This window comes from Haemaphysalis longicornis, unplaced genomic scaffold (assembly GCF_048455015.1).
Source record: "Haemaphysalis longicornis isolate Haplotype H1 unplaced genomic scaffold, Haemaphysalis longicornis Haplotype H1 scaffold_14, whole genome shotgun sequence".
NCBI lineage: Eukaryota > Metazoa > Arthropoda > Arachnida > Ixodida > Ixodidae > Haemaphysalis > Haemaphysalis longicornis.
In genome coordinates this window covers 35,034,016-35,058,627 of record NW_027526245.1, presented here as the reverse complement: position 1 = coordinate 35,058,627, position 24,612 = coordinate 35,034,016, and the positions used below count along the sequence as shown (strand labels likewise).

The 24,612-nt window shown below is 47.6% G+C and overlaps 1 protein-coding gene across 1 annotated transcript in view; it reads right to left on the bottom strand.

Annotated features, from left to right (window-relative positions):
* Positions 1-24,612, bottom strand: part of LOC144165041 (uncharacterized) — a 57,820-nt gene that overhangs the window by 5,378 nt on the left and 27,830 nt on the right. The window contains exon 4 of the mRNA XM_077695199.1: positions 8,246-8,530. Within this exon, the coding sequence (XP_077551325.1) occupies positions 8,246-8,530 (285 nt within the window). The remainder of the gene's footprint in view (positions 1-8,245; positions 8,531-24,612) is intronic.

Below are 24,612 nucleotides of genomic sequence, written 5' to 3'. Positions count from 1 at the left end.
CTGTGTTGCCCAACGTCAGTGATCACAGCTTTTTGCACATTTGCCTATCCTTACCTTTACGAAAAAAATCGCCTGAATATAAAAAGATTACCGATTATAAAAGAAGCAACTACGATGCTATAAATAGGGATCTAGCCCTATTTTACGAAAATTTCCTGAATACCTACCAAAGTGGCACCATTAATGCAAACTGGGAAATATTTAAGAATAAACTTATAGGCCTCAAACACCAATTCATTCCAACAATGTCTGTTAAAACGGATTCACACAATCCGTTGTTTACCAAACGATTGAAATGCCTACTTAACAGAAAAAAGCGCCTGTACAGATATGCAAAATTAGGAAACACTGCTGACGCTTGGTCAAAATATCATGAGTGCGCAGATCAGTACATAAAAGAACTGGGTGAAGCCAAAGAAAAATATTTCTCTGTAGATTTGCTATCAATTTTGAAGTCGAACCCCAATAAGTTCTGGCGATTGCTTTCCCCTAAGTCAAGGACCACCCTAATCGAACTCGTCGATTCCGATGGCAGACCAATTCACAGTGAAGATTGCGCATCCGTTCTGAATGACTACTTCACATCAACATTTACCCCCGTGTTTCCAACTGCTTCCTCCTTCCGCCCTCTGATTTCCTCCTCCTCTACCCTCCCGACTTTCGATATCCGCCCTGACGGAATTTCTTCCCTGATTCAGAACCTCAAATCTTCTTCTTCCGCTGGCTGTGATGGCATTACTCCCAAACTTCTTAAAAACACTTCTGATTATTCTAGTCTTCTTCTCTCATTAATTTTTACACAATCTATTCAACCAGGTACCGTTCCGGGCGATTGGAAAAAAGCCCAGATAGAAGCTGTTTTCAAGTCAGGCGACAGGTCAATCCCTTCTAACTACCGTCCAATCTCTTTGACGTGCATTTCTTCAAAACTGCTTGAACATATTATAGGGTCTGGTATCATAAACCACCTTGAATCAATTAATTCCTTCTATCCGCAACAACATGGGTTCCGCAAACATCATTCCTGTGATACACAGCTGGCCGAATTTACACAAGACATACTTCACTTCATGGATAATAATCTTCAGGTTGATGCGGTTTTCCTTGATTTCGCCAAAGCTTTCGATTGTGTACCTCATAATCGCCTCATTCGTAAGCTAAGCTGTCTTGGTCTTCCATCTAATTTGTTAAGTTGGATTCAGCACTTTCTTTCAGGACGCATGCAGTTTACCTTCACCAACAACTATCAATCTGCCCTCACCAAAGTAACCTCTGGTGTACCGCAAGGCGCCGCCTTATCGCCCCTCCTCTTTCTTATCTACGTGAATGATTTGTCTGTTTGCATAAAATCCCATCTTCGACTTTTCGCTGACGATTGCGTCATCAACACCGTCATAAACAACCCCGACAATGTTTCAAGTCTTCAAAGCGACCTCAACCTCATTGCTTCATGGTGCAATAAATGGCTCATGCCATTAAACATAGCTAAGTGCAAATCGTTGTCCTTTACTCGTAAACGTACGGCGGTTTCCTACCCCTACTCCATTAATTCCACTCCCATCGCCTCGGTGTCATCTTATAAATATCTCGGGGTTAACTTGACTTCATGTTTATCCTGGACTACCCATATCGATACAATCTTCTCTGCAGCGTCTAGATCTCTTGGCTACCTTCGACGCAACCTCAAGTGCGCATCCTCCGAAGTAAAAAAACTAGCTTATATAACTTTCGTACGCCCGAAACTTGAATATGCGGCACCTATATGGCATCCGTCCCAAGCGTACCTAACAACAAAACTTGAGTCCATTCAAAACCGCGCCGCCCGCTTCATATATTCGCAATACTCCCCTAGAACCAGCGTCACTGCAATAAAACTCTCGCTCTCCCTCCCAACACTAGAATCCCGCCGAATTATCGCCCGCCTATGCCTTCTTCACAGCTACTACTATCATCCCCGCTATTGGCATCCCTTGCTTCAACCAGCGCACAGGACTTCAGCACGCGTTAATCATAGCAAACCCATTGCTCGTATCTCCGGCGTACATCAGCATTTAACACCTCATTTTTCCCCCACGCAATAGTCCTGTGGAACGCTCTACCGGAGCACTGCACGTCATGCACCGACCGCGAAATGTTCCGCTCCAAGCTCACCGACCACTTGTCTGAGCAGCCTGCTTGTTATCGATAATTTGACTACCTCATGTATTTCTGTCAAGAATTCTTGATTTGTACGCACCTTAAAATTGTAATTCTATTTTTCAGACAACATTGCAGTATTTGGTTGTCTTTACTGTCTACATGTATTCGATTCTAGTTTCTGTATGTTTTCTTTTACTTTTTTGTGTGTGTTATGTTTGAACATTGCTCTGTACCTCGTCACTTGAACTCCCTTATGTAATGCCCTCGGGCCTTTAAGGTTGAAATAAATGAAATGAAATGAAATGAAATGAAATACTCCTTCCCAGTGCACGCCAGACTGCGCTAATCATTTCGCCTCCTGTCATCTGAGCAAAACTTTTAGCTGCCGTACAAACTGTACATTTATACCATCTTGCTGCAAAATACACAGCGGCCATTTGTTCACGTTTATTAGCCTCAACTAAATATCCCCCTTCTGTGCAACCGACACCTCGCTAAACTTATGCAGCGCACAAAATGCTGTTTATGGAGGTCTCCAAATCGTAGATTCGGTCCTAAGGAAGTTTGTTGCGTGCGAAACAGTTCGTTCCTAGCAACCCATTTCACCCGCACGTTTCGTGCTTGCATTGCCTGCATAGCAAGTGTGCAGAATCCTGACGTCCCTCCAACCAGCCCCGCCATTATCGCGGTTCCTTGAATCGATTTTTTACCGTGCTTTTGCGCCACTGCATTGGAGGTCTCTTGAACCATAGAGTTTCATACTAATATATAGTCGAGCGAAATCTGGCGCCACTGTCTACGAGAGCCGCGCTTCAGCGAGCGTGCCGTCATGTACCCGGAAGGCACGTTCCACTTGTCCTTGGCGTGGCTCATGAACGGGCTCAAACGTTGGCTATGGCTGCAAAAAAGCAACAATATTACCGTAGATGGTTCCTAAAATTTGTTTTGTTATTATAAAATTGAACCTCCAAAATGTGAGTAGTTTTCTAGAAGCTTCATGTACGATGAAAGAAAAGAAATGTTACTTTTTTTGTTGATTTTGGCTTGGAGAGGAAAAAGAAGCCGTATGGATATCTAAGCCAAGCAGGCGAGGAACGTCGCTAGCAGCAATGGCGCCGCTCACGGCGGCCCGCGACTGCAGCGACAGATTTCCCTCTACTATATATTAGTATGAAACTCTATGTCTTGAACAATACAGCCCTTTCGGTGGTGCTAATCTGTGTCCCTTCACAGCGTGGCCGAAATGCTCTACAAGCTCTTCTAGATTGTGGCGCCCCTTTATTGGTGCATTTTAAGGATTGAAATACGGGGGTGATCTTGGCTAGTTGGCTACTAAGCATGGGAAGTCAAAATAGACTTGACCCGGGCGGCAAGAAGTTAGAGCAGCTGGCGATTTTCGTTGTCACTCCTTGTCCAGCGTGTGAGCGAGCTACGAATTGTCACTGTTTTGAGGACAGTGTACATTTGTCCAATGGGACAATTCAGTGCGAAACTTTTTTTTACTGCAAAGCAGAAAATGTCTATCCTCCCCCCCACCTCGCCCAGTGCCGGTTTTCATTCCGATGTCATCAATTTACTTGGTGCCGCTTCGGGGCTCCTCCTCACCACCGCTGACACATCTTCCACTACTATTTTCCCCCTCGCCTCCACCGATTACCCTTCGCAAAGTTGCACAGTCAGCAGCTAATGGTGGTAGTGCAGTTTCATATTATTGCGAAAAATAAGCAGAAGCACGAATGGTCGTAAAACCGCAATGACGGTTACTACACTCTATAAAAAAAATTGGCCGCGTATCTGCTCCTTTCGTTGCAAATGTCGTCAATAGACGATAGTCTGTACACATTTGCCAAGGAAATGACCCTCTCTGCTGCTGTTTGTTCCGTCGCGCTCATCCCAAGGTAAACACACTAAACGTTTTCTAAAGGCGATTTAAATTTACCACGTTCCACTGCTACAGGCGGGGTTCCTCGATGCCAGCGCTGCAGTGCGGCGGAGACGAGCGTGAATCGACGTCGCCGACTTCAATGTTTATAGAACCGCATTGCCGTGCTCCACGTGGGTTCCAAGCAGAACGTGAAACCTAGCTAGTGGAACCTTTCTTTGCTGTTGCCGCGTGATTTCTCGTACGCCGCCAGGAGGCGGCACAGCCAACAGAACAGCAGGCGGCGGTTTTCTGCAGTACATGTAGAATATCTTTGGTATCGAAAAACCAAGCATCCAGGAATTTTTAATAGAGGAACACTGCAAATATCTCTTGTGTACTAATTTTATGTGTTATATTTGCGTAATGTCATGTTCTTGTTCAACAAAGTTGACAAGTATGGACATATAAACCGGGCTTACACGTTTACATTTGGCTGTGAGTATATAAGACTATTGCGCAGTAAGCATTTTACTTTGGCCAGGTGGCTGAATCGAGTTAAAGAGAGACAGACGGACATACAGACAGAGACAGACAGACCAAAATTTCAGGGTTTAAGTAGCCCAAGAACGAGTATTGTCTTTAAGAAATTTGTGCGCAGCGCGAGCTGCCGCCTTCTAGGTCACGGCGCATTGCGTGACCAGCGAACGCACGCCGTCGTGCGATACTCTGCTGCTACCTCGCAGTGCGCGGCCTCCGCCGGCCAGCATGCTGCAAATAGTGTTTGAACCTTCCGCGCAAATGCCTCGTGGTTCGGTTTAGCCCCGCACATGGGAGCAGCGAGCACTTGTTGCATATCGTGTTTGAACCACCCGCGCAAACGTCATGGGGTTTGGATTAGCGGAGAATGGAACAGCATCTGGTTAAAGTGTTAGGGGGAGGGCGCTCCGTGTTGGCTTCACATGAGATTTTTGGGGGAAGGGCAGTGAGAGAAATGACGCCGTAGCCGCACGTGTCGTACTCTCCCTCACCCTTCGCTATACGGTCCTCTCCGTTTTCTTTTTTTCGTCGCTGTTGCGTTCACTCACCAGGTTACGTGGACATAAACAGACGCCGCTCCCGCGAAGCCCAGGTTAACGGCTGCTAAAGTGCTGCCCCTAAAACGACCGATACACGCCGCCGCCGTTTCCGCTCAAATTCTACTTCGCGAAGTAGCTGCGAATCCATCCCGGTAGAATAGAAACTTTCCCACTTGGAACTCCGGCTTCAACCCATATTTCTTTTTTGCATTCGAAGTCCTTCCGAGCGACCTTTTCGCTGGTGACTCACACCTGAGTATGCGCAATCACCGGTTGCCGGTTTATGCATGCACGGTTTGCGGGTAGAAAAAGGGTCGGCGTGTACGCAAAGCTAGGCTTCATGCCGTTGCCAATGGAATGCTGGTTGTGCTGGTTGGAGATTTAGATGTAGAAATTACCTGGCTTTATGCGATTAGTCGGCTGCCTTCCCTAATTGAGTGGTTCGGGTGCGGGTTGATGTGTTTTACAGACATCTTACACAAACTGTAATATGCATGCGATGGGGAAGGAAAAGGGACAGTCTCATGTTTGTACGCGAGAATAGAGCTGAACGGCTTCCTGGTTTTAAATCGTTATGGAATTAATGCATGCCGTTTATTAGGAAGAGCAAGAATTGAAGCGTTGGCCCGAAAACAAGCGCGAATGGGCGCAAAAATAGTGGAAAGCTGCTGGCGCCGCCGTTGCCGCCTCAAGTTCAGCTCGTCGAGTAGCGGCGAATACCTCCCGGAAGAACAGCAACTTGCCCGCTTGAAACACCAGGAGCGTCAATATCACTTCTTTAGAGCGCTTTCAGGGGATATTTTCGACTGCGTCTGTCACTGCTAAGCACGCGCAGATGACCAGTTGCCCATTTATGCATGCGCAGGTTTGTAGCGGAGAATAGTGGGAGGGAGGAGGAGCGGCGTGCACACGCAGCTACACGTTTGATGCCCGTACTGATGGATGGCATGTCCGTTGCGATGGTGCGAGGTTTAAACGCGGACGTTAAACGCCCAATGGGTCCAGTTTAGAGTCCTCAGTGGTAGAGCGGATTCGGTTTGTGTGTTCGGCTAAGTTCAGACTACCGACGCAAAAGCCGCATCGTGATATTTGGACGTAGAAAAACGGCGTGTCACGCAGTTCGGTTGCCTGAGACATGAAATGAGGTCATGCGTATTTTGAGTCGGTAGTCTGAACTTAGCCGAACACACAAACCGAATCCGCTGTACCATTGAGGACTCTAAACTGGTCCCATTGGGCGTTTAACGTCCGCGTTTAAACCTCGCACCATCGCAACGGACATGCCATTCATCAATACGGGTATGAAACCTACAGCTGCGTGTACACGCCGCTCCATCTCCCTTCCACTATTCTCCGCTACAAGCCTGCGCATGCATAAATGAGCACCTGGTCATGTGCGCGTGCTTAGCAGTGACAGACTGAGTCGAAAAGATCTCCTGAAAACCCTCTGAAGAAGTGATATTGGAACACGCCAGCGTTCGAAGCGTGCAAGGTGCTGTTCATTCGGGAGGGATTCGCCGCTACTCGACGAGCCTAACCTGAGGTGGCAACGGCGGCGCCAGCAGCGTTCCGTTGTTTTTTGAGCCCATTGGCACTTGTGATCGGGCGAACGCTTCAATTCATGCTCTTCTTCCAAACGAACGGCATGCATCCATCCGATAACAATATAAAACCTGGAAGCCCTGTAACACTATTCTCATGTACAAACATATGGCTGTCCGTTTCCTTCCCCCTCGTATGCATGTTACTGTTTGAGTAAGATGTCTGCAGAGCACATCAACTCCCACCCGAACCACTCAATTAGGGAGGACAGCCGACTAACCGCATAAAGCCAGATAATTTCTACATGTAAATTTCCCACCAGCACAACAAGTTCATCGGCAGTGGCATGCCGCCTAGCTGTGCATACACGCCCCCGTTTTCTACCCGCAAACCGTGTATGCATAACCCGGCAACCGGTGATGGCGCATACTTAGGCGTGAAAGGTACCGGGGAAAATGTCGCTCGGAAGGACTTCCAATGTGAAAAAGAAATATGGGCTGAAGCCGGCGTTCCAAGTCGGGAAGTTTCTATTTTACCGGGAGGAATTCGCAGCTACTTGGCGAAGTATAATTTGAGTGGAAACGGCGACGGTGGGTTTCGGTCGTTTTAGGGGCATCCCTATTGGCAGCCGTTCCCTGGGCTTCACGGGAGCGGCGTCTGATTATGTCCGTGCAACCGAGAGAGCGAACGCCGCAGCGAGGAACGAAGGAAAACGGAGAGGACCGTATAGCGAAGGGTGAGGTGGTGTACGACACGTGCGGCTACGGCGTCATCTCTCTCACTGCCCTTCCTCACACGTCTCATGCCAACGTTACTAGAATCATGCGTCGCCACCAAGGAGCGCCCTCCCCCTGACACTTTCCCCTGACGCTGTTCCATTCTCCGCTAATCCAAACCACGTGACGTTTGGCAGAAGGTTCAAACACGATATGCAACAAATGCTCGCTGCTCCCTTGTGCAGGGCTAAGCCGAACCACGAGCATTTGTGCAGGAGGTTCAAACACGATTTGCAACATGCTGGCCGGCGGTGGCGGCGTACTGCGAGGTTGCAGCAGACGAGCGCATGCCGCCGTGCGTTGGCTGATCACGTGAACAGTTCCTTCGACGCTACAGAAATGCTCCGTGACCGAGGACGCGCCAGCTCGCGCTGCGCACAAATTTGATATTAGAGAGTGTGGTAATCGTGACTGCATTTTTGTACGCCCATCCGTGCTTCTCTGTACTTTTTGCAATCATCTGAAACCGCACTACCACCGTTAGCTGCCGACTGCGCAACTTTGCAAAGGGTCATCGGTGGAGGCGATGGGGGAAAATAGTTGTGCCAGCGGTGGTGACGAGGAGCCCCGGAGCGGCGCCAAGTAAACCGATGACACCGGAACGAAAACTGTGCGGGGGGAGGGGGGTAGGGGGGTTTGACAGATACTGCTTTGCAGTAAAACAAGTTGAAAAAAAGTGTTGCAGGTTCTCTTTAACCAGGTTCCGGTCTTGAGACATTCTAACCTATTGAATTCTACACCGTGTTGCGGCCATGGGAAGTGATATCGCTGAAGCAATGCCTGTTTGGGAACTGGACGCCATTTTTATGGGTATTCTGCGGAATTACGCGCGCATTGGCGTCTCTCACCTTGTTTGTAAGGGTGGTAGAATCTTCGAAGACAATGAAGCGCGTGATGTTGTCGGCTCGGACGATGAATGCCGACATGCCATCGGCCGTGTAATTCCGCCACCCGCTGCTGGTGCAAACCATCACCATGTCAGCCATATAGCTTGCCGCACACTGGTCGCCGAATTTCTTCATCGGATACTTGAATTCGCTGCGGTAAACCATCACTCCGAGGCTGGAGGCGAACACTATGCGGAATGGGTCACCATGCATCCGGATCATTTGCTCTGCGTACTGCGCGGTGGACTGTGGGAGCAAGCAGACGACCGCTTTATTACGGTGGTGTCTTCAATTTTTGTTTCGATAATTCGTTTCACTTAAAATTCACTCAAAACATTGCTGGTACAAGAGCGAGAATTTCATCTCTGCCGTTAGCAACAACGGTTGTATCGGGCCGTTTAAAATACTCACGGTAAAATGAGAAGGTAACAAGCGCAATAAAAAATCCGCGAAACATACGGTTTTTCACAGGAAACAACTCAAGACTAAATCCCCGCAAGGAAGCAAAATACAATCCGCCCGTAGAGAACTGACCATAAAATGCACGATTTATAGATGAGACATTTCGGGACCCGGCATGAAAAAGTGACATGTTTGAAAGTAAAAGTTCGTTAATTGATCAAGCAATGCGAGATCGTTTTATTTTTGGCACTTCTGCAGTGCTCTGGAGAAAAGTTAACTTTGTTTAATGGTAAATGTATGTCCACAGGCTATGCTAATAAGCAGTTTTTAAGAAAAAGAATGCTGGCAATTCGACAAGAGCGACAGTGCGACGTTTTAGACTGCGAGCCACTTGCAACACGTGCTGGTGCTAGACGGCAGCTGATTTTTCGCTCTATGCGTCATAACCCAACTCGGTGGTTGTCATGTGTCAGGGCACCCCCTGAGAGGGGGACGCATCAAACCCCCGAAAAACAGGAAAGAAAAGAACAAAGGAACGGCCATTTCAAGTGCGCGCCAGGAGCGCGCGAATAAGCAAGTGCCAGCGCCGACGCACCAAGGAATCATGGGCAAAGGTGGCAGCGCACTGGTCGGTCAATCAGGGAAGGCCACGCATGGGACAAGTGGCGAGATGACCATGTAAGGACAGGGAAGAAGCAAGAAGCCAATGGGAGTGCGCCACGAGAGAGCCCAGATGGTATAAAAGCGGGGCGCACAAAGAGAAGGGGGAGGCAAGAAACCGAAGAAACCAGAAGGCGGCCGGAGCACGTCCGCTTCAACGAACGAGCCAGGGGGACGCGGCCAGGCCATCGACCACGCCATCCGAGCCTGGGCGGGAGCGGGCCGACTTCGCATCGGCACCGTCATCCTAGGTGCACCACGAATCTGTGTCTTCGTGGCCCCAGCGGCATCGGTCGGGCACCAGCGGCCAGCGTCCACGCTCCGTCGACATTCGTCTCGACGGCCCCGAAAGGTGACGTTCGGGCCAAGCCAACCTGGGACCTCCAGCGGCAGCGGCTACCAGGGGGTAGCCACCGAAGAAGCACGCCGCCGAAGGAATGGCCGCGCGCGTCGAACGCCGGCATCAACGACCTCCAGCGAGAGCGGCTACCAGGGGGTAGTCACCGAGGAAAGAATTGAGGACGCGCGGAGCCCACGCCGTCCAAGGAGTGACCGCGCGCATCGAACGCCGGCACCGAAGAAGAGAGACGAGGACGGCTACCACCGAGTCGCGGCCACGCAAGGGTGCGACACGTCAGCGACGACGACAGGGGTAGGCCAGTCCAATAGGGACGCAGTCTTAGGACACAACTAGGGAGTTGCGGTTTAGTGAGATCACTTTGAGGGTGATAGAATAGGTTGATTTGGACGAGTTGTGTAGAACTTTATATTGTAGAGACCTTTGGGTTAGAGTTAAATTGTATGTTGGGATTGTCAGTTAGAGATGTGAGTGTTTATCGTTTGTATGTAGTTTAAATATTGATTGCTTTACCTGAGGGTTTTTGTGTGTGCATTACATGTATGTTGTTAAACACGTCAACGGCTTCCCTGTGTCCATTTCTCCGAACTGGTAAAGACCACCCCACCATCCGTTCACGTGACAGTGGTTGTTTCAATTCACTCAGTGTTGCGGAGACTCGCGTAGTGCTAGTATTGTCAAGCGTTTTATCGTGTTTGTTTGTCGAGACACTCGTGATGCGGGTGCACTGAGCTCCGTATTTAGAGGGATTTCTTATACAGGCTGACAACGTCAAACAAACTCAAAGTACAGGTTATGATACTGCCCTCTCTAGGAGGACCACAGACAAGCGTTTCACTGAACCGGGAATATTCAAAGGGGACCGGAAGCCCCTTCTGATGACGCTACGAACAACATTTCGGCAGCACTGCACAACGAGGAATACCTCCTTCCAATAACAGATTTTTCGGCTATTGTTTCAAGTGAGGTTTCTCAAATCGAACGGCGCTTGGCCATTTTTCATTTCTTCAGCATGGTTTCTAACGCTGCCGAAGTAACGGTGCGGTGACTGGGGTTACAGTTTCCCTTCTTTAATACATTTTGTATTACAAGTTTCGTTTGCGTCAGGGTTTCGCAGCCATGACACCAAAAATACCGTCGTGACTGTGGAACCATCGAACTGCTGTGTGCACAACAAAGTTCAGAAATCGTTGTCGGTGGTATTCGCCAGCTGCAATTATCGGAGCATTGCCCTCGATCTGTTTCAGGCAAAAATAGCGACAACACACCCAAGACGTGCGCTATTCCGAGGACTTCCATCAATTTGATATAGTGTTGTGATCCGCCGCAGCACCTCTCTGAATGCATCGTTACCGGAGCCAAAGATTTAAGCATATCAATTGTTGTCAGGCCCGGCAGATAAAAAAACGGAGGCGGCTTCAGGGAGCCAGCAATTATTGTTTCTAGGGTATCTCCGCAATTCTCTTCTTTTCTCTCATGCAGAAACACAGATGGAAATTCAGAAAAAGCGGCCACACCAAACGATTCTCTACTCGAAATCTTCGATGCTTATGTTTTCTTAGTTTACCGTGCAGCATTGGCTAAACCAGACAGAATGCCTTACGTTATTGCGATAGCATTTACGAACTGTTAAGTATTGCTTGAACTCACACGTTGTGCGCTTGAAACGGGCACAAATAGTTCTAGCTAACATTTCGCGGTCCACACCTTACTTTTGTCTGCAAGTGGGTAGGCAAGCGCCATTATCTCGTTTAACCTTTGAAGGATCCTTATGTCGCATTTGGAAGTGAGGGTGTTGATGCTTGCGTTTTCTTGTTGGCATTTCAGGAGTTAATACGTAAATGTTGCTGCCGACGCTTGTTGGCTGCTCTTTACGGGGCCGAATTACACCCAAACAGAGACTCTTCTCTAAACACTCTCGCGTCCTATAATTTCGCTCAGGTACGAAAACAAGATTGGTCTTCGTTATTTCGCACAGGCAATTTATATGAGTATGAACTGCTTGAGGAACGCTCCAAAAGGTGGAAGATTGTCGCCGGACATGCTGGGAGGGGGGGGGGCGGGAAGCGACCGGAAACACTGGAACTAGTACACTTGAGACCTCGAATTACCTGAAACAACCATTTTCAGCCAGCTCAAACATCCTACTCTCACGGCACTTCACTCAAGGGACCGCGTGTACCCTTGCTTCTACCTAGCAACCTGTATGTTGTTTGATCACCCCCATACCCTGCTCCAAATGATATTGTCTGATTAATCATATGGTGTGACGCGCCGACGCTACACAGGCGATGAAGTGCGCTGTAGTGGGGGGGCTCCGGATTAATTTCGACCCACTGGGGATCTTTACGCGCGCCGGAGCTCGAACACACGGGCTTTATCGCTTTTAGGCTCCATCAAAAAAGCGGCCGCCACCGCAGGAAATCGAACCCGCGTTCCAGGACTCACAGCACAACGCCTTACATAGAACTGTCACGAAGCAAAGAACTATCCAGGCATCTTTCAGTAAACAGTTTGTGGACCGGACTTGTGTCCCGGAATAGACTTAAGGAATACACAGGCGCCGATGAAGCACTCAGAATTCTGAGTGAGATGCATAGGAAATCGTCAGCGAAAGGGATACCGCGGAGTTGGCCATGGTGCGAGCCTTTATCCTGCCTGGGTAATCTTTCTGGATCCGTCTCAATATTTATTATTTATTTATTTAAAAATACCTTACAGGCCCTTGTTGCAGGGCATTGTGTAAGGGGGGTAACAAAGGGTGAGTGTCGCGACAGAACTGTAAGGGAACATCAAACTTTGAATGAACTTTGAAAGAACGGAACAGCAAATAACAGGATATATGTCACTAAAGAGAAAAAGAAGAGAATGTACAAAAAAATGTACCGAGTCGCGGCCACGCAAGGGTGCGACACGTCAGCGCCGACGACAGGGGTTGGCCAGTCCAATAGGGACGCAGTCTTAGGACACAACTAGGGAGTTGTGGTTTAGTGAGATCACCTTGAGGGTGATAGAATAAGTTGATTTGGACGAGTTGTGCGGAACTTTATATTGTAGAGACCTTTAGGTTCGAGTTGAATTGTATGCTGGCATTGTTAGTTAGAGATGTGAGTGTTTATCGTTTGTGTGTAGTTTAAATATTGAGTGCTTTACCTGAGGGTTTTTGTGTGTGCATTAAATGTATGTTGTTAAACACGTCAACGGCTTCCCTGTGTCCATTTCTCCGAACTGGTAAAGACCATCCCACCATCCGTTCACGTGACAGTGGTTGTTTCAATTCACTCAGTGTTGCGGAGACTCGCGTAGTGCTAGTATTGTCAAGCGTTTTATCGTGTTTGTTTATCAAGAGACTCGTGATGCGGGTGCACTGAGCTCCGTATTCAGAGAGATTTCTTATACAGGCTGACCGAAAATCGAAACACGTGAGATCAAAGAGAATGTTCTAGTTTAGTGGCGTCAGGGCAATACACTCTCCATATCAAAGAAGATAGCCTGTGCGGCCTAGAAAAGACGTCGAAAAAAAAGAGATGGAGATGGAAAGGGAGCGCACAGTCTGTCACGCGTCTTTCCGGCTGGTTTTTCCTCCCCATTCTCTCGCCGTTGCCCGCGCGATATGGAAGGAAATAAAAAAAGGGATACTGAGGAGCACCGCGGGGAGACTCCCACCGATCTTGATTCTCAACGGGACAAAGCTATAGGAGGGATCACAGCAAGCGTCCCTCCTCAGACTCCGAATGCAGTTAATGCTTTCTGGCGTCGGTCTTTTTCTCGTCCAAATAATTTTGTGCCTTGCAGTCTTAACGCCATCGAGACCACCGAGCCATCGTCCGTTCCTTGTCTTAACCTCCAGGCATTGGAACTCGGCCTGTCAGCATCCAACCAACAGCCTGACAAAGACTGGTTTAGTCTAGCATTAAATTAATCATTATATTATATGGTGTTAATTTTTATCGTCCGACTGATTGCGCGCGGATTGCCTGCGTCGCCCACCAAGTATACAGCGGTCGGTAAAAACTGCATTGCCACCTTCGTTAGGAAGCAAAAAACAGTCCCAGAATTAGGAAACTTCTACTGAACGTGCCAATACTCACGCTGAAGATTGCACAAACGTTCTTAGGCTGATTAGCACAACTGATAGTGATGGTAGGCGCTCCGTTGCGTTGCCCCGTTTACCCATAAGTGGCAATACCAATGCGTGCTTGGCGACAGCGCCGTTTGCTCAGTTTCGGGTGGGTATCAGCGACTGTGTCAATCAAAATATCTTTACTCCAACGAGCTATCCGACACACACATTCGAAAACTGGAATGTATTCCCTTCTCTTTGTGTTCTCTCCATCATGGCTTCATTGTATGATATTTATCTGGATGTATCATAACTGAGAAAATACGCCCCCACCCACGTTCAGGCAAGCTTTTACTGCGTTCATTTCAATTTGCAGTCTGGAAGAAACAAATACGACAGTCTAGAGTGTTTTTTTTTTGCGAACTAGGAGTGATATACGGCATAGTAGTGCTTCCACAGCCGGGGTTTTGTTTTGAACACGATGTGCTTCGCATTCCTGGATAGCGATCCTATTTTATGATTCGCACTGACCGACGCGGAGGTGGCGTTTGTTCCCTGACTTCGGACAATCTCAACTGCGAACTGGAACCAGTATTCAGTGCTGTCACGCCTGAGTACAAAACATTGTTCCTAAAGTCTAGTTCAACCTAATTTTGTGTTTGTTACCATCCACCATCTGGAGATAATAGCCACTTTTTTTTTATTTCTGGACTCCATTCTTGAGTTCGTAAATAAGAACAAATATCACTTAATTCTTGGTTGCGACCTCAACACAAACTGGCTGTCTGATAGCAGCGTAAGAATAAATCTAGAAGTAATGTAAACCCTTACCTGTGTAAGAATATTATAGCATCAGCCACACGCATAACAGAAAAGTCAGAGAGTCTATTAGACCGGTTCACCATAAGTAATACATCTTTTATGAAATGAGGAGTCATTAATTATGCGCTAAAGGATCCCCTTCCGATTTTCTTCTCTGCTTAACATATCATTAACAGAAGCAAATTCCCAGAACGATCATTCCCTTGCCGCGCAATTAAATCAGAGACGCTCTCGTCTTGTCACAATCGTTTAGCCAGCTTGAGTTGAGTCGACGTACTTGAATTAGCAAGCCCCGAAGAAGCTTATGATAAGCTAATGGAAAAAAAGTACTCCTGCCTACCACAAGTGTTTTCCACTTATTCTACTAAAACGTCCTGAAAAGGCTTGTAAGCCATAGGTTAGCTCTAACATTCTAAGGCTTATTAAAAAGCGAGATCAACTCTATGCAAAGTTTCTGCAAACTAGAAAACTTGACGCTTTAAAAAGGTGTAAACAATACCGAAAATTGGTAAATAAATAATTTCGTAATGCCAAGTGGCGTTCCCACATTAAACATATTAATTCATGGGCAGGACGATTGTAGGACGTGTGGAAGGTACTCAATTCGCCTAACCAGGTAGCCACCCGAAACTCTCTTAAAAGCAACTATAAATAATGAAGCGGGATCTAACTGGCCGGTGCGTGTAACAATTACTTTCTTTCCGTGGCACAACTGCAAAACAAAACTTCCAATTATTCTTACACGGAGCTCAATAAGGGTAACACTACGTTTTTAAAAGCAGTCATCCATGATGAAGTTACTGCAGCGTTTGTGTCTCTCAGCAACGGTAACGAGGAAGATGCTTATGACAATCAAATCACAGCAATTGAATACGCCATCGACACAGTCGCGCCATTTTTGACGCATATGTTTAATGGTTGCTTGTCCTCGGCTGTGTTTCCCCGAAACATGCAACCCGAAAGAGTTACCGTAATCCATAAAAAAGGCCGCAATGATTACTTGTCAAATTATTGCCAGATTGCTATCCTTCCTGTCTTTTCGAAGGGGTTCGAAAAATTGATTCTTAAACTTCTGCTGGCTTTCTCTGACAAGCACAAAGTGATAACGCCTGCGCTGTGTAGCTTTCAAAAAAATAAAACGACTGAATTAGCCGTAGTCGCTCAAACGTAACTGATGCCTGACAATTTTGAAAAACAAAAAGTTGTGTTAGGCCTTTTCTTAGATTTCACGGAAACTTTTCACCTCATCCACCACCACATCCTCATTTAGAAGCTCGAATACTATGGCTTCCGTGGAATAGGGCTTTTTTTTATTAATTTTCTATTATCAGTCCCAACATGTCGACATTCACGAACATTGCTCAGCCGTAAAGCAAGTAACTTCAGGGGTTCTTCAGGGGAGCATTTTAGTGCTGTTCTTGTTTTTAAATAGGGTAAACATCACTATATTTTATACGCCGACGACACAAAAGTGTTTTTCTGGACGTTCAAGAATTGTTTTATCTGAACGAGCAACTGGGGCATTGGAACAAATAAACGCCTGGGAAAATGAAAATGACCTAAAAATGAACCTTAATAAGACTTCGACCTTCCGTCGCTTGTAATCAGTAACAGTGCATTTAAATTCGTTCGCCATGTTAAAACTCTTGGAATAATTTTCACAGGAAGTATGTCGTGGGACGACCACGTTGCCTACCTTAGGCAAAACCTTTCGCGCACGGCTGGGTATTTGCGTCGATATTGTTCATATTTTCCCATTTGAGTAAATACACTCCTCTACAATTCTGTCGTTTCCTCGATCATGAATTACTGCGCTCTGGCTTGGGCAACGAGAACAGCTGAAATCATGGACAAACTATCGCGTTTACAGAAACGTGTAATCCGCATAATTGCCAAGGCCCATTACTATTCTCACCCAGCAGAACCGTTTACAAAATTTAACATTACCCTGTGCACTTTTTATACACGTATAGACTGATCCGTTATTACAAGTCGGAAATAGTTAAGCACGACATTTGATTAGCTGAATTAGCCGGCATTACAGCGCACCACCCTGTGTATTATAAACGAAGTCCGGAAAAATGGAAAGCAATGTTTGCCGCACCAATTACAGAAAACAGATTTTAAAATTTTGCTCCCCGTCAATTATGAACGAACTGTACGAAACACATAGCAAAGATATGAAAAATAAATGATTTAAAGATTTACGGAAAAAAATTCCGTAAACCGAATCAAAGTGTGGGTGGCAGATATACGAGTTTCGTTTTCTATTTTGTGTCATCTAAATAGGGCCACTTTTCCTGATCAGGCACATTTTGTTTCACGCATACTTTGTTTTGGTGTAACGCGCCTCGGCCTAGGGTTTTTTTTTGTGCTTTTTTTGATGTTAGGCATAATGTGTACATACGACCATTCTTCTTTTTCCATCGTCATATTGTTTAACGTCATTATTTATATCAACATATTTGTGTGCACATTTGTGTCCGCAAGCAGCTGGGTATGCGAATTCCAATTCACTGAGTTTATTTTTAACATGCCGCGATTTTCACTGCATGCCTTGGGGAGGGGAAGGGCATGGACCCCCGTGAAGCCTCTTCTGAGTTTTTGTCCGTGCCCTTAAGCATCATAGGATGTTTGAATACACTGATTAGACTTGATGTGATTTCATTTTGTGTCATTTTCTCGAAGCCCTGCGTGTGGACCAGCTTAAATATTAAAGCTAACCTTTAGTGCCCTCACTGATGCCGTTGTACGCCAATACACCCTGCTGGAAAGCCAACTTTCTCTGGCGGTGGTTATGTGATTGCAGGTGAAGTGAAAGAGAAAAAAACGTTGTACGCGGCTGTAATAGAACCTGGGTCACTCCCGTTATGAAGCGGGCGTCTACCTGATGGCTTCATTTTGTCATGGTCGAAGTGGTTTGGCATACTCGGACGACAACCAAAGAATCCCTCACAAGAAGACTGGCGTCGCCCTGCGTGCCGTTAGTCTTTTACCCACCAGACGTTAGGCCTAACTTCCCATTTTGAGGTTGACGACGTTAGGCTAACGTCACATCTAAGGGTTTAACACCTAAAACCGGCACCCAGTGAAAAAATTCCTCACTGGACGCCAAGCAGCAGATACCGGATTTGCTCCGTACACCCCCAACCCAAACGTTGGGCCTACGGAGTGTACGCCCTAGAATTGGTGTAAGCAATATAGAAAAGCGGTGCGTACCTCCACAGTAGCACATCCACGTTCTTTGTGATTGGCCAAAGAAATAAATTATCCCGAAGAAGCTTCGCGTTCAACCATCGTCATCGTTAGACGAAGGGGTGCATGATTTTACTGTGCGGGACGCGACTCATGTGAGGCGCGTCACAGCTCCTGCGCAAGTGAACGTGATGTAAGCGCGAATTTCGTCTGACGTGTTATATTCATTGTCGACGTACATAGCCAGCATATCGGCCATTGTCGTCTTCAGGCGGTTAGTTCATTTGTGTAGAGGTGGAGCGCCGTGGTTCTACGGTAATCCCTGTTGCTGTAGCGTAGGTCTCTTTGCATGAGTTGTGCAGTGAAAGCCATTTCGCGGTGCGTGACCAGCCGTTCAGGGCTCCATGTCGCAGCACACTTGGCAGAGGAACTCTATCGGGACTTCTTTTGCAGTTCTCTCGGGAAGAGCTGCGGTCCCTACTCATCGTACTATGTATCCTGTGGCTACTACAATCCCCTTGTTATCGGCTCGTGGCATGCGGAACGAGCCTAGAAGGTCCGTTTTGATCTGTCGGAGGGGACTCGATGGTACAGAGATGGGGCGAAGTCCGCCGCGTCTCGTTGGGGGCATTTTCGTCGCTGGCATCATGGCAGCTCAAGATAAGGTAGGTGACTTCTATGTTAGCGTTTCCTAACGGCATTTTCTTTTAATGTTCCCAACTGTACGAGTGGTGACGACTAGTATTGATGTCGGGATGTCGTAGCATGCTTCCAAAGTTTTGTCATGAATGTCTGCGGGAATGACAAGAAGATACTTCGCCTTTGTTCCGGCAACAAAGTTTTTCTTGACGAGGACGCAGTTTTTGAGGCAGAAGACAGGTAAAGTTTGCTTGATAGCCTGGGCGCGGCTGTCTGTCGAGGTGGTCGATCATGGAGCGCAGCTCGGGGTCTATGATCTGTTGAGTGGCTCGGTCGCTCTTCGTAACGATAGCAAAAAAAACTCGTTGTAAAACGCGTTGTAGTATAAAAGACGCGTTCAGGCAGTCGGCGTCAGATTGTTTCCTGACTCATTTGTAGGCGATAGCAAGGTCAAAGTTCTCCAGTCGTCGGCTGTATCGCCCAGGGCGGCCAGTGGGGTAGTTCAAGCTTGCAAGCCAACAAAGGGAATATATAGATACAGGGACAAACTTAAAAGTGGCCCTCAAATATGGCGAGATACTTTTTTTCAGGGGACGTATAGTTTCCTCTCTTCACATACCGTGGCTGGCTTACGCGTATTTGTCAAAGCCTTTGTCCTTTTTGGTGATGATGGCCCCCAAGCTACATCACTGGCATCTGTGCATTTTTGCTCACAGTTATCGATCGTCGAAATGAACAACAGGCGGGATTTTCAGGTGTTGTCACAGGTCGTAGAAGCTTGCTGTTCAGCTTTTTCTCAGAAAAAAAGAGTAAAAACGAGTGCTGTCATCCGTCAAGTGGTAGAGGGGCTCTAGTATGCATAAGAAGATTACGACGAAGCCCGAAGAACATCGCTATTGCTTAAGTGTCTGCCCAGTGAAAAATGAATGCCTCCGAGTTGACAACGTTTGTTGGGAACTTCAGTTCCCAACGAAGCGGCTCTTAAAACGCTCAGCAGGAACAACGAAGTTTATATTCGCTTGGGTACCGCTTCCATCTTTGCAAGGTGCACGTAAAAATTGCGGGCGAATATGACAACGTCGTCGAGATAGAAAAGGCACGTGCGCCGCTTCAGGCCGGCTGGAACACTCTATGACTCTGGTACGTCGCTGGAACCGGGTATAGCCCAAACGGAATTACCTTGACTCCCTACACACCAGTGTGTCCGCTGTCAAAAACGGTCTTGTCTCGGTATTTTTTGTTCACCACAATTTTCCAGTAGCTGGTTTACAGATCAATCCAAAAGAAGTATTCTCATTTGTTGCACTATCGCGGCAACGGAGACGGCCACATCCTCGCACGGGGCACCTTAGTAATCTTGGTGACGGTATTCGCGACACCACGGACTACGAGTTCCCGTACTCACGCTGTAATCTACCGTGGGTAGGAGTTTTAAGGTGAAAGAGAGAAACCCCAAACAGTGGCCGTCGGAGCCCAGGTCAAGCTCCGGCGGATGGGCTCCCTGTCTGTTTACCAGGAAGGGAGCTCCGCGACTTCTTAAGCTATCAGGGTAAGGTTGGAGAAGAAATTACCCACGTCCCCTGCTTCTAATACATGCTGCATGGCATTTTGTAAACCCCCTCCAAACATGATCGGCACCCGAAAATTAGCCGCACCGAAGCATCTTTTCCACCACTCCCAACAAACATCTTTTCCAACCCCGATAACTATTCTCGTTTTTTGGTGATTGAGTCAGCTGACTCAGCAAGACGAGTAGCGTCGATGCCTCTATTCTTGATGTGTAAGTTCCTGCAGATTACTCTCGGTAATAGGTGTGAGGCTAAAAAACCTCAAGACAGGAGAAATCCTTGTTGAAGTCAACACAGAAAAATAGGCCGGCAAACTCCTTGCCCAAAACCCCGTCCTCGATCTGGACATCAGAGTCACACCCCAACCGAAACTGAACAGCTCCCAGAGTGTGATATCTGAGCCACACCTGCTGACCGAAATTTATGGCGGACTGCTTGAAGGCCTGAGAGAGCAGGGCATTAAAGCCGTCAGGTGTATCACTATCCTAAAAGATTATAAGGTAATCCCAACGAAACACATAATCTTGACCATGAACCGATGCTACTTCCTGAGCACATCAATGCATGATTTATCCGTTGTGCAATCCATGCGTATATGCCAAACCCGCGCCGCTGCTTCAAGTGCCACCGGTTCGAGCACGGTATTGATTCTTGCAGTGGAAGAACGACGTTTTTAGGTTTAGGTTTTAGGTTTAGGTTTTAGGTTTAGGTTTCGGTTTTAGTTTTCGGTTTTTAGTTTTCGGTCTTTAGGTTTCGGTTTTAGTTTCGTTTTGACACCCTGTTTGGGACAGGAAATAGAAAATGAGCGCTCGATTTAATATTGCGGCCATGGAGGAAAGATTTTGGCCCTCAAATACAGAACGTGCTCGCGGCCCAGCCTGGAATTCGTGGCTCCGTTCCAACTACAACACTAACGAAAAGTTGCAATAGATGGCGCCCGATCAGCGGGAAGCGGAAAATTTGATTTGATTAGCAGATAGGGAGGAGCTAGAAGAAAGCTTGTGAGAGGTGGGCGGAGGGAGAGAAGAATTTACGTGGCTGGGGCAGCATAATAATTATGGTTTGTTTTTACTGTCCGGCTGTGTTATCTGTGTCCCAAGCGAAGCGCATGTTCCCTTCTTTATTTTTATGCCGCACGGGTTATCTCATTCGGATAAGGAGAGCGTTTTGCCCTAACGTCACTGGCCTGGGACAATGTTGTGTAATCTACAATGTTTTGGATATAAATCGACGGTTCTAGAAACACCTGCGGCGAGAACAGACGCAGCGTCATTTCAAATCGTCAACGCTCGCCTTCGCATGTCACTTTGTTGACTGCTGCTTCGCGGCCTTGTATTCTTTGAGTTGATAGGGGAGCACAAGTTCGCTCCAATATACTTGTTTTAAATGCATAGCATTTTAGTAACTCACAATGTCACGCGGCGTTGGCGTGCCTTGTCGTAGTCCGCAGGCGCGCCTTGTCGTAGTCCGCAGCCAGGCCACTACACTATAAAAGATATTGATAACAGTCTCCGGCGCTCGGTTTCGAACCCATGACGCCGCGGGCGGAACGCAAGGTGCCCGGCGCACTACCGACTGAGCCACGAAACCGACACAGATGTCGATACACCGAACGCGCCTTATATCCTTCACTCATTTCTGGTTTGTTTCGAAAGCGCCACAAGTTGTCCCGCGCCTCCGAAAGATGGCGACACGGGTCCCGCGATCGAGAGATACAACCTGCCGGCGCACCCCCTCGGAAATGCTGTGCATTTGATCGTGCCCCTCACCAGGGGCATGTCTTTTTTATTTTTCCTTGAAGACAACTGCGTCATCTTTGGCTTCGTGAAATCTGGTCGAGGTGCAGGGTGCACGCACCCTAAGCTCTCGTCAAGCCGTCAAGCAAGCCCAACTCGTGTCAGCTGCCGACAGCAAGGCCTTCAGCCAGAGTTTGGACTGGTTCCGGATAAAGTAAAGAAGACGTCGTGAAAATCACCATGATCAACGCAGGCACCATGACTAGCGCTACCAATCCTGCCCTCGTCGTTCAGCAACCCAGGGAACCAGGGAAGATAAAATCCTGTTCAGCAACCCAGGCAAGATAAATTCCTGCAGAGCCAACGCCGCCTGTATTGGCCACGGGGCCCACCACTGGAGAGTCTGGCGCTGCGATCGTTTTGACGTCACTTGTACGATCACCGTTCCTACCTTGCTGCGTAGTTGGCTTGCAGCGCGTGACACTTCGCTTAGGAAGCGCGTTCTAAAAGTATTTTCGTGTTAATTTCCTTCGCTTGAAGTTAATTCTCAGTGCGTCGAGCGAAGTTCGACCTCATGGGGACTTTATAACCGTATCAACTGTGGTAGATTATCCTCAAACACCATGAACGTGGTGGTGTATTCCGTATGCGACCAAAGCGTAAGCAGCGGCTTGTTTCCCCGATCAACAATGTGGACTACAACGATCGCCGAGTGAAGTTTCTGGATTTCCCTTGTTTGCAAGAAATGTATAAAGCAGGAAATCGTGAAGCGTTAACTGCTCACAGAAGCACACGCACCCGCCGTGCCTGCCCGCAAGGCCGACTGTGCGGCTCGAACCGACGCAGGTCGCGGCAGCAACAACTTGTCGCCGCTTTTTATAATCACACAAGTCGTGGAAAAGAAGTTCCAGATTGGTGAAAATGGATGTTAGTGTGATGAAAAAGTCTGATAGGTAGTGTCATCAGCTGTGGTTTTCAAAGCGATGCTCAAATATCTGCCGCGATTTACGCCGACCGGCCGCGGAGTCGGTCCCGGCAGCGCCGGCCCGTTCAGGCACGGTGCGGCGAGCGGCCGAAGAATGGCTATGCTTGCGCGCAAGAATCGGCCGAGGCCGTGCAGGTATCTTGATCGTCGATCGCTTTAATGGAAATCACCCCGCTTACAAAGTTCCCAGCGCGGTAAAACGTTCTGTTAGGTACTGTCCCTCGCAACTCTAACGGGGATGAAATATCTGTTGTGACGCCAAGCCTAAAGTTCCCAACATCCGATTACGTGCATCCGAAGCCGGCTGCGACCTGTTGGAGAAGGCCCTCCCGTCGCGCACGCGCGTGTTGCGTTTGGGTTCCTCTAAGTTCTTGGGGGCCCCCAATGCTCGGTTCACGTATTCAAAATCTCCCCATTACCCGAAATCATTAACGACGTGTTTCGCCTCGTACGCAGCCACGCCTTCTGTGAGCAGTCGTGAGTTTCGAAATTTATTCTCTGCCCCCTTCTCTTACAGAGTTAGAGAGGAAGCGTCAGAGCTTTCTGTCTCCTTTTTAGACACCATACAAAGTTCTCAAACAGATTTTATAGCCCCATGGCATCTCCGCCCTGTCTTATGCGACACATCTTTCACACGTGTAGATAAAAACCGAGCTCCCACATGTGCAATTCTGCAGCACTTCTTGTATTTGCAGCAGAAGTATCAATTTTCTGAATTTTATACGGACGCCTCTAAAACTGCACCTCTGTGTCCTGCGCGGCGCATGGGCCCGGCCTTAATGTCACTAGAACTCTTAATAGTAATACCAGTATCTTTACGGCAGAGGCTTATGGTGTACTTCTTGTTGTTAATCATATCCTTCAAAGTCACATCCCACAATCCATTATATATACAGACTCCCTCAGTGTCGTGCGGGCATTGTCGTCGACAAAGTCTTCAAAAAATCACGTTGTAAATCTAATAGTCAAGGGTACTATGTCTGTGTATGTCCACAAATTTGAACTAGTCCTTTGCTGGGTCCCTGGCCACTGTGGTATAGCCGGGAACGAAGCAGCGGATCGAATGGCCGCTGCTGCTACACTCTTGAATACAGTAGACATAACCACATTACCCTACACCGACGTGAAACCGCACATCAGACAACAACTTCGCAAAACATGGCAAACACACTGGAGCAAACAAACAGACAACAAGTTACACGTAATAAAACCACACTTGGGACCATACACCACCGACACACGCAATAGATACGCTTAAGTCGCCTTGGCTAGATTACGGATAGGGCACACTCATGCAACGCACTCGCACCTTCTCACTGCATCTCCAAGACCTCTGTGCAGCAGGTGCGGAGAGGCCCTATCTGTGATCCACATCCTCATACAATGTAAGGAACTCGACATTACACGACGCAAACACTTCCCTCAACTACACGCACGACATATTCCACCACACCCATCATACTTCTTAGGAGATGCCATGTTTTCTGTTCAGCGCACCTTTAAGTTCCTATCAGAAGTTCACTTTTTACAACTCATCTCATACCACCCATAGCTTTACCCCTGGTCCTATACCCCAGCCACCTTATTTATCTTTTAACCACTCTTGTTCTTCACCCTGGCCCTTTACACCAGCCGTGCTCATAGTTTTTTAACTGATTTTATTTCGTGTTCTCTCCTCATCAAATCACTTTGTGTTTTGCGCTCTTTGCCCATGTCGGCCTTGCGCCAACAAAATCAAACCATCATCATCATCGAGTTTCGAAATTGATGCTTGAGAAAAGCCGGCTCACTGTAAACATACAAAAAACGCTGCAGTTATAAATTACCACGCCGAGCCCCTAATGAAAACTAAATATAACCTTGTCCAAACCCGCTCGAAGGCGTTAAAAACTCCCGTCCA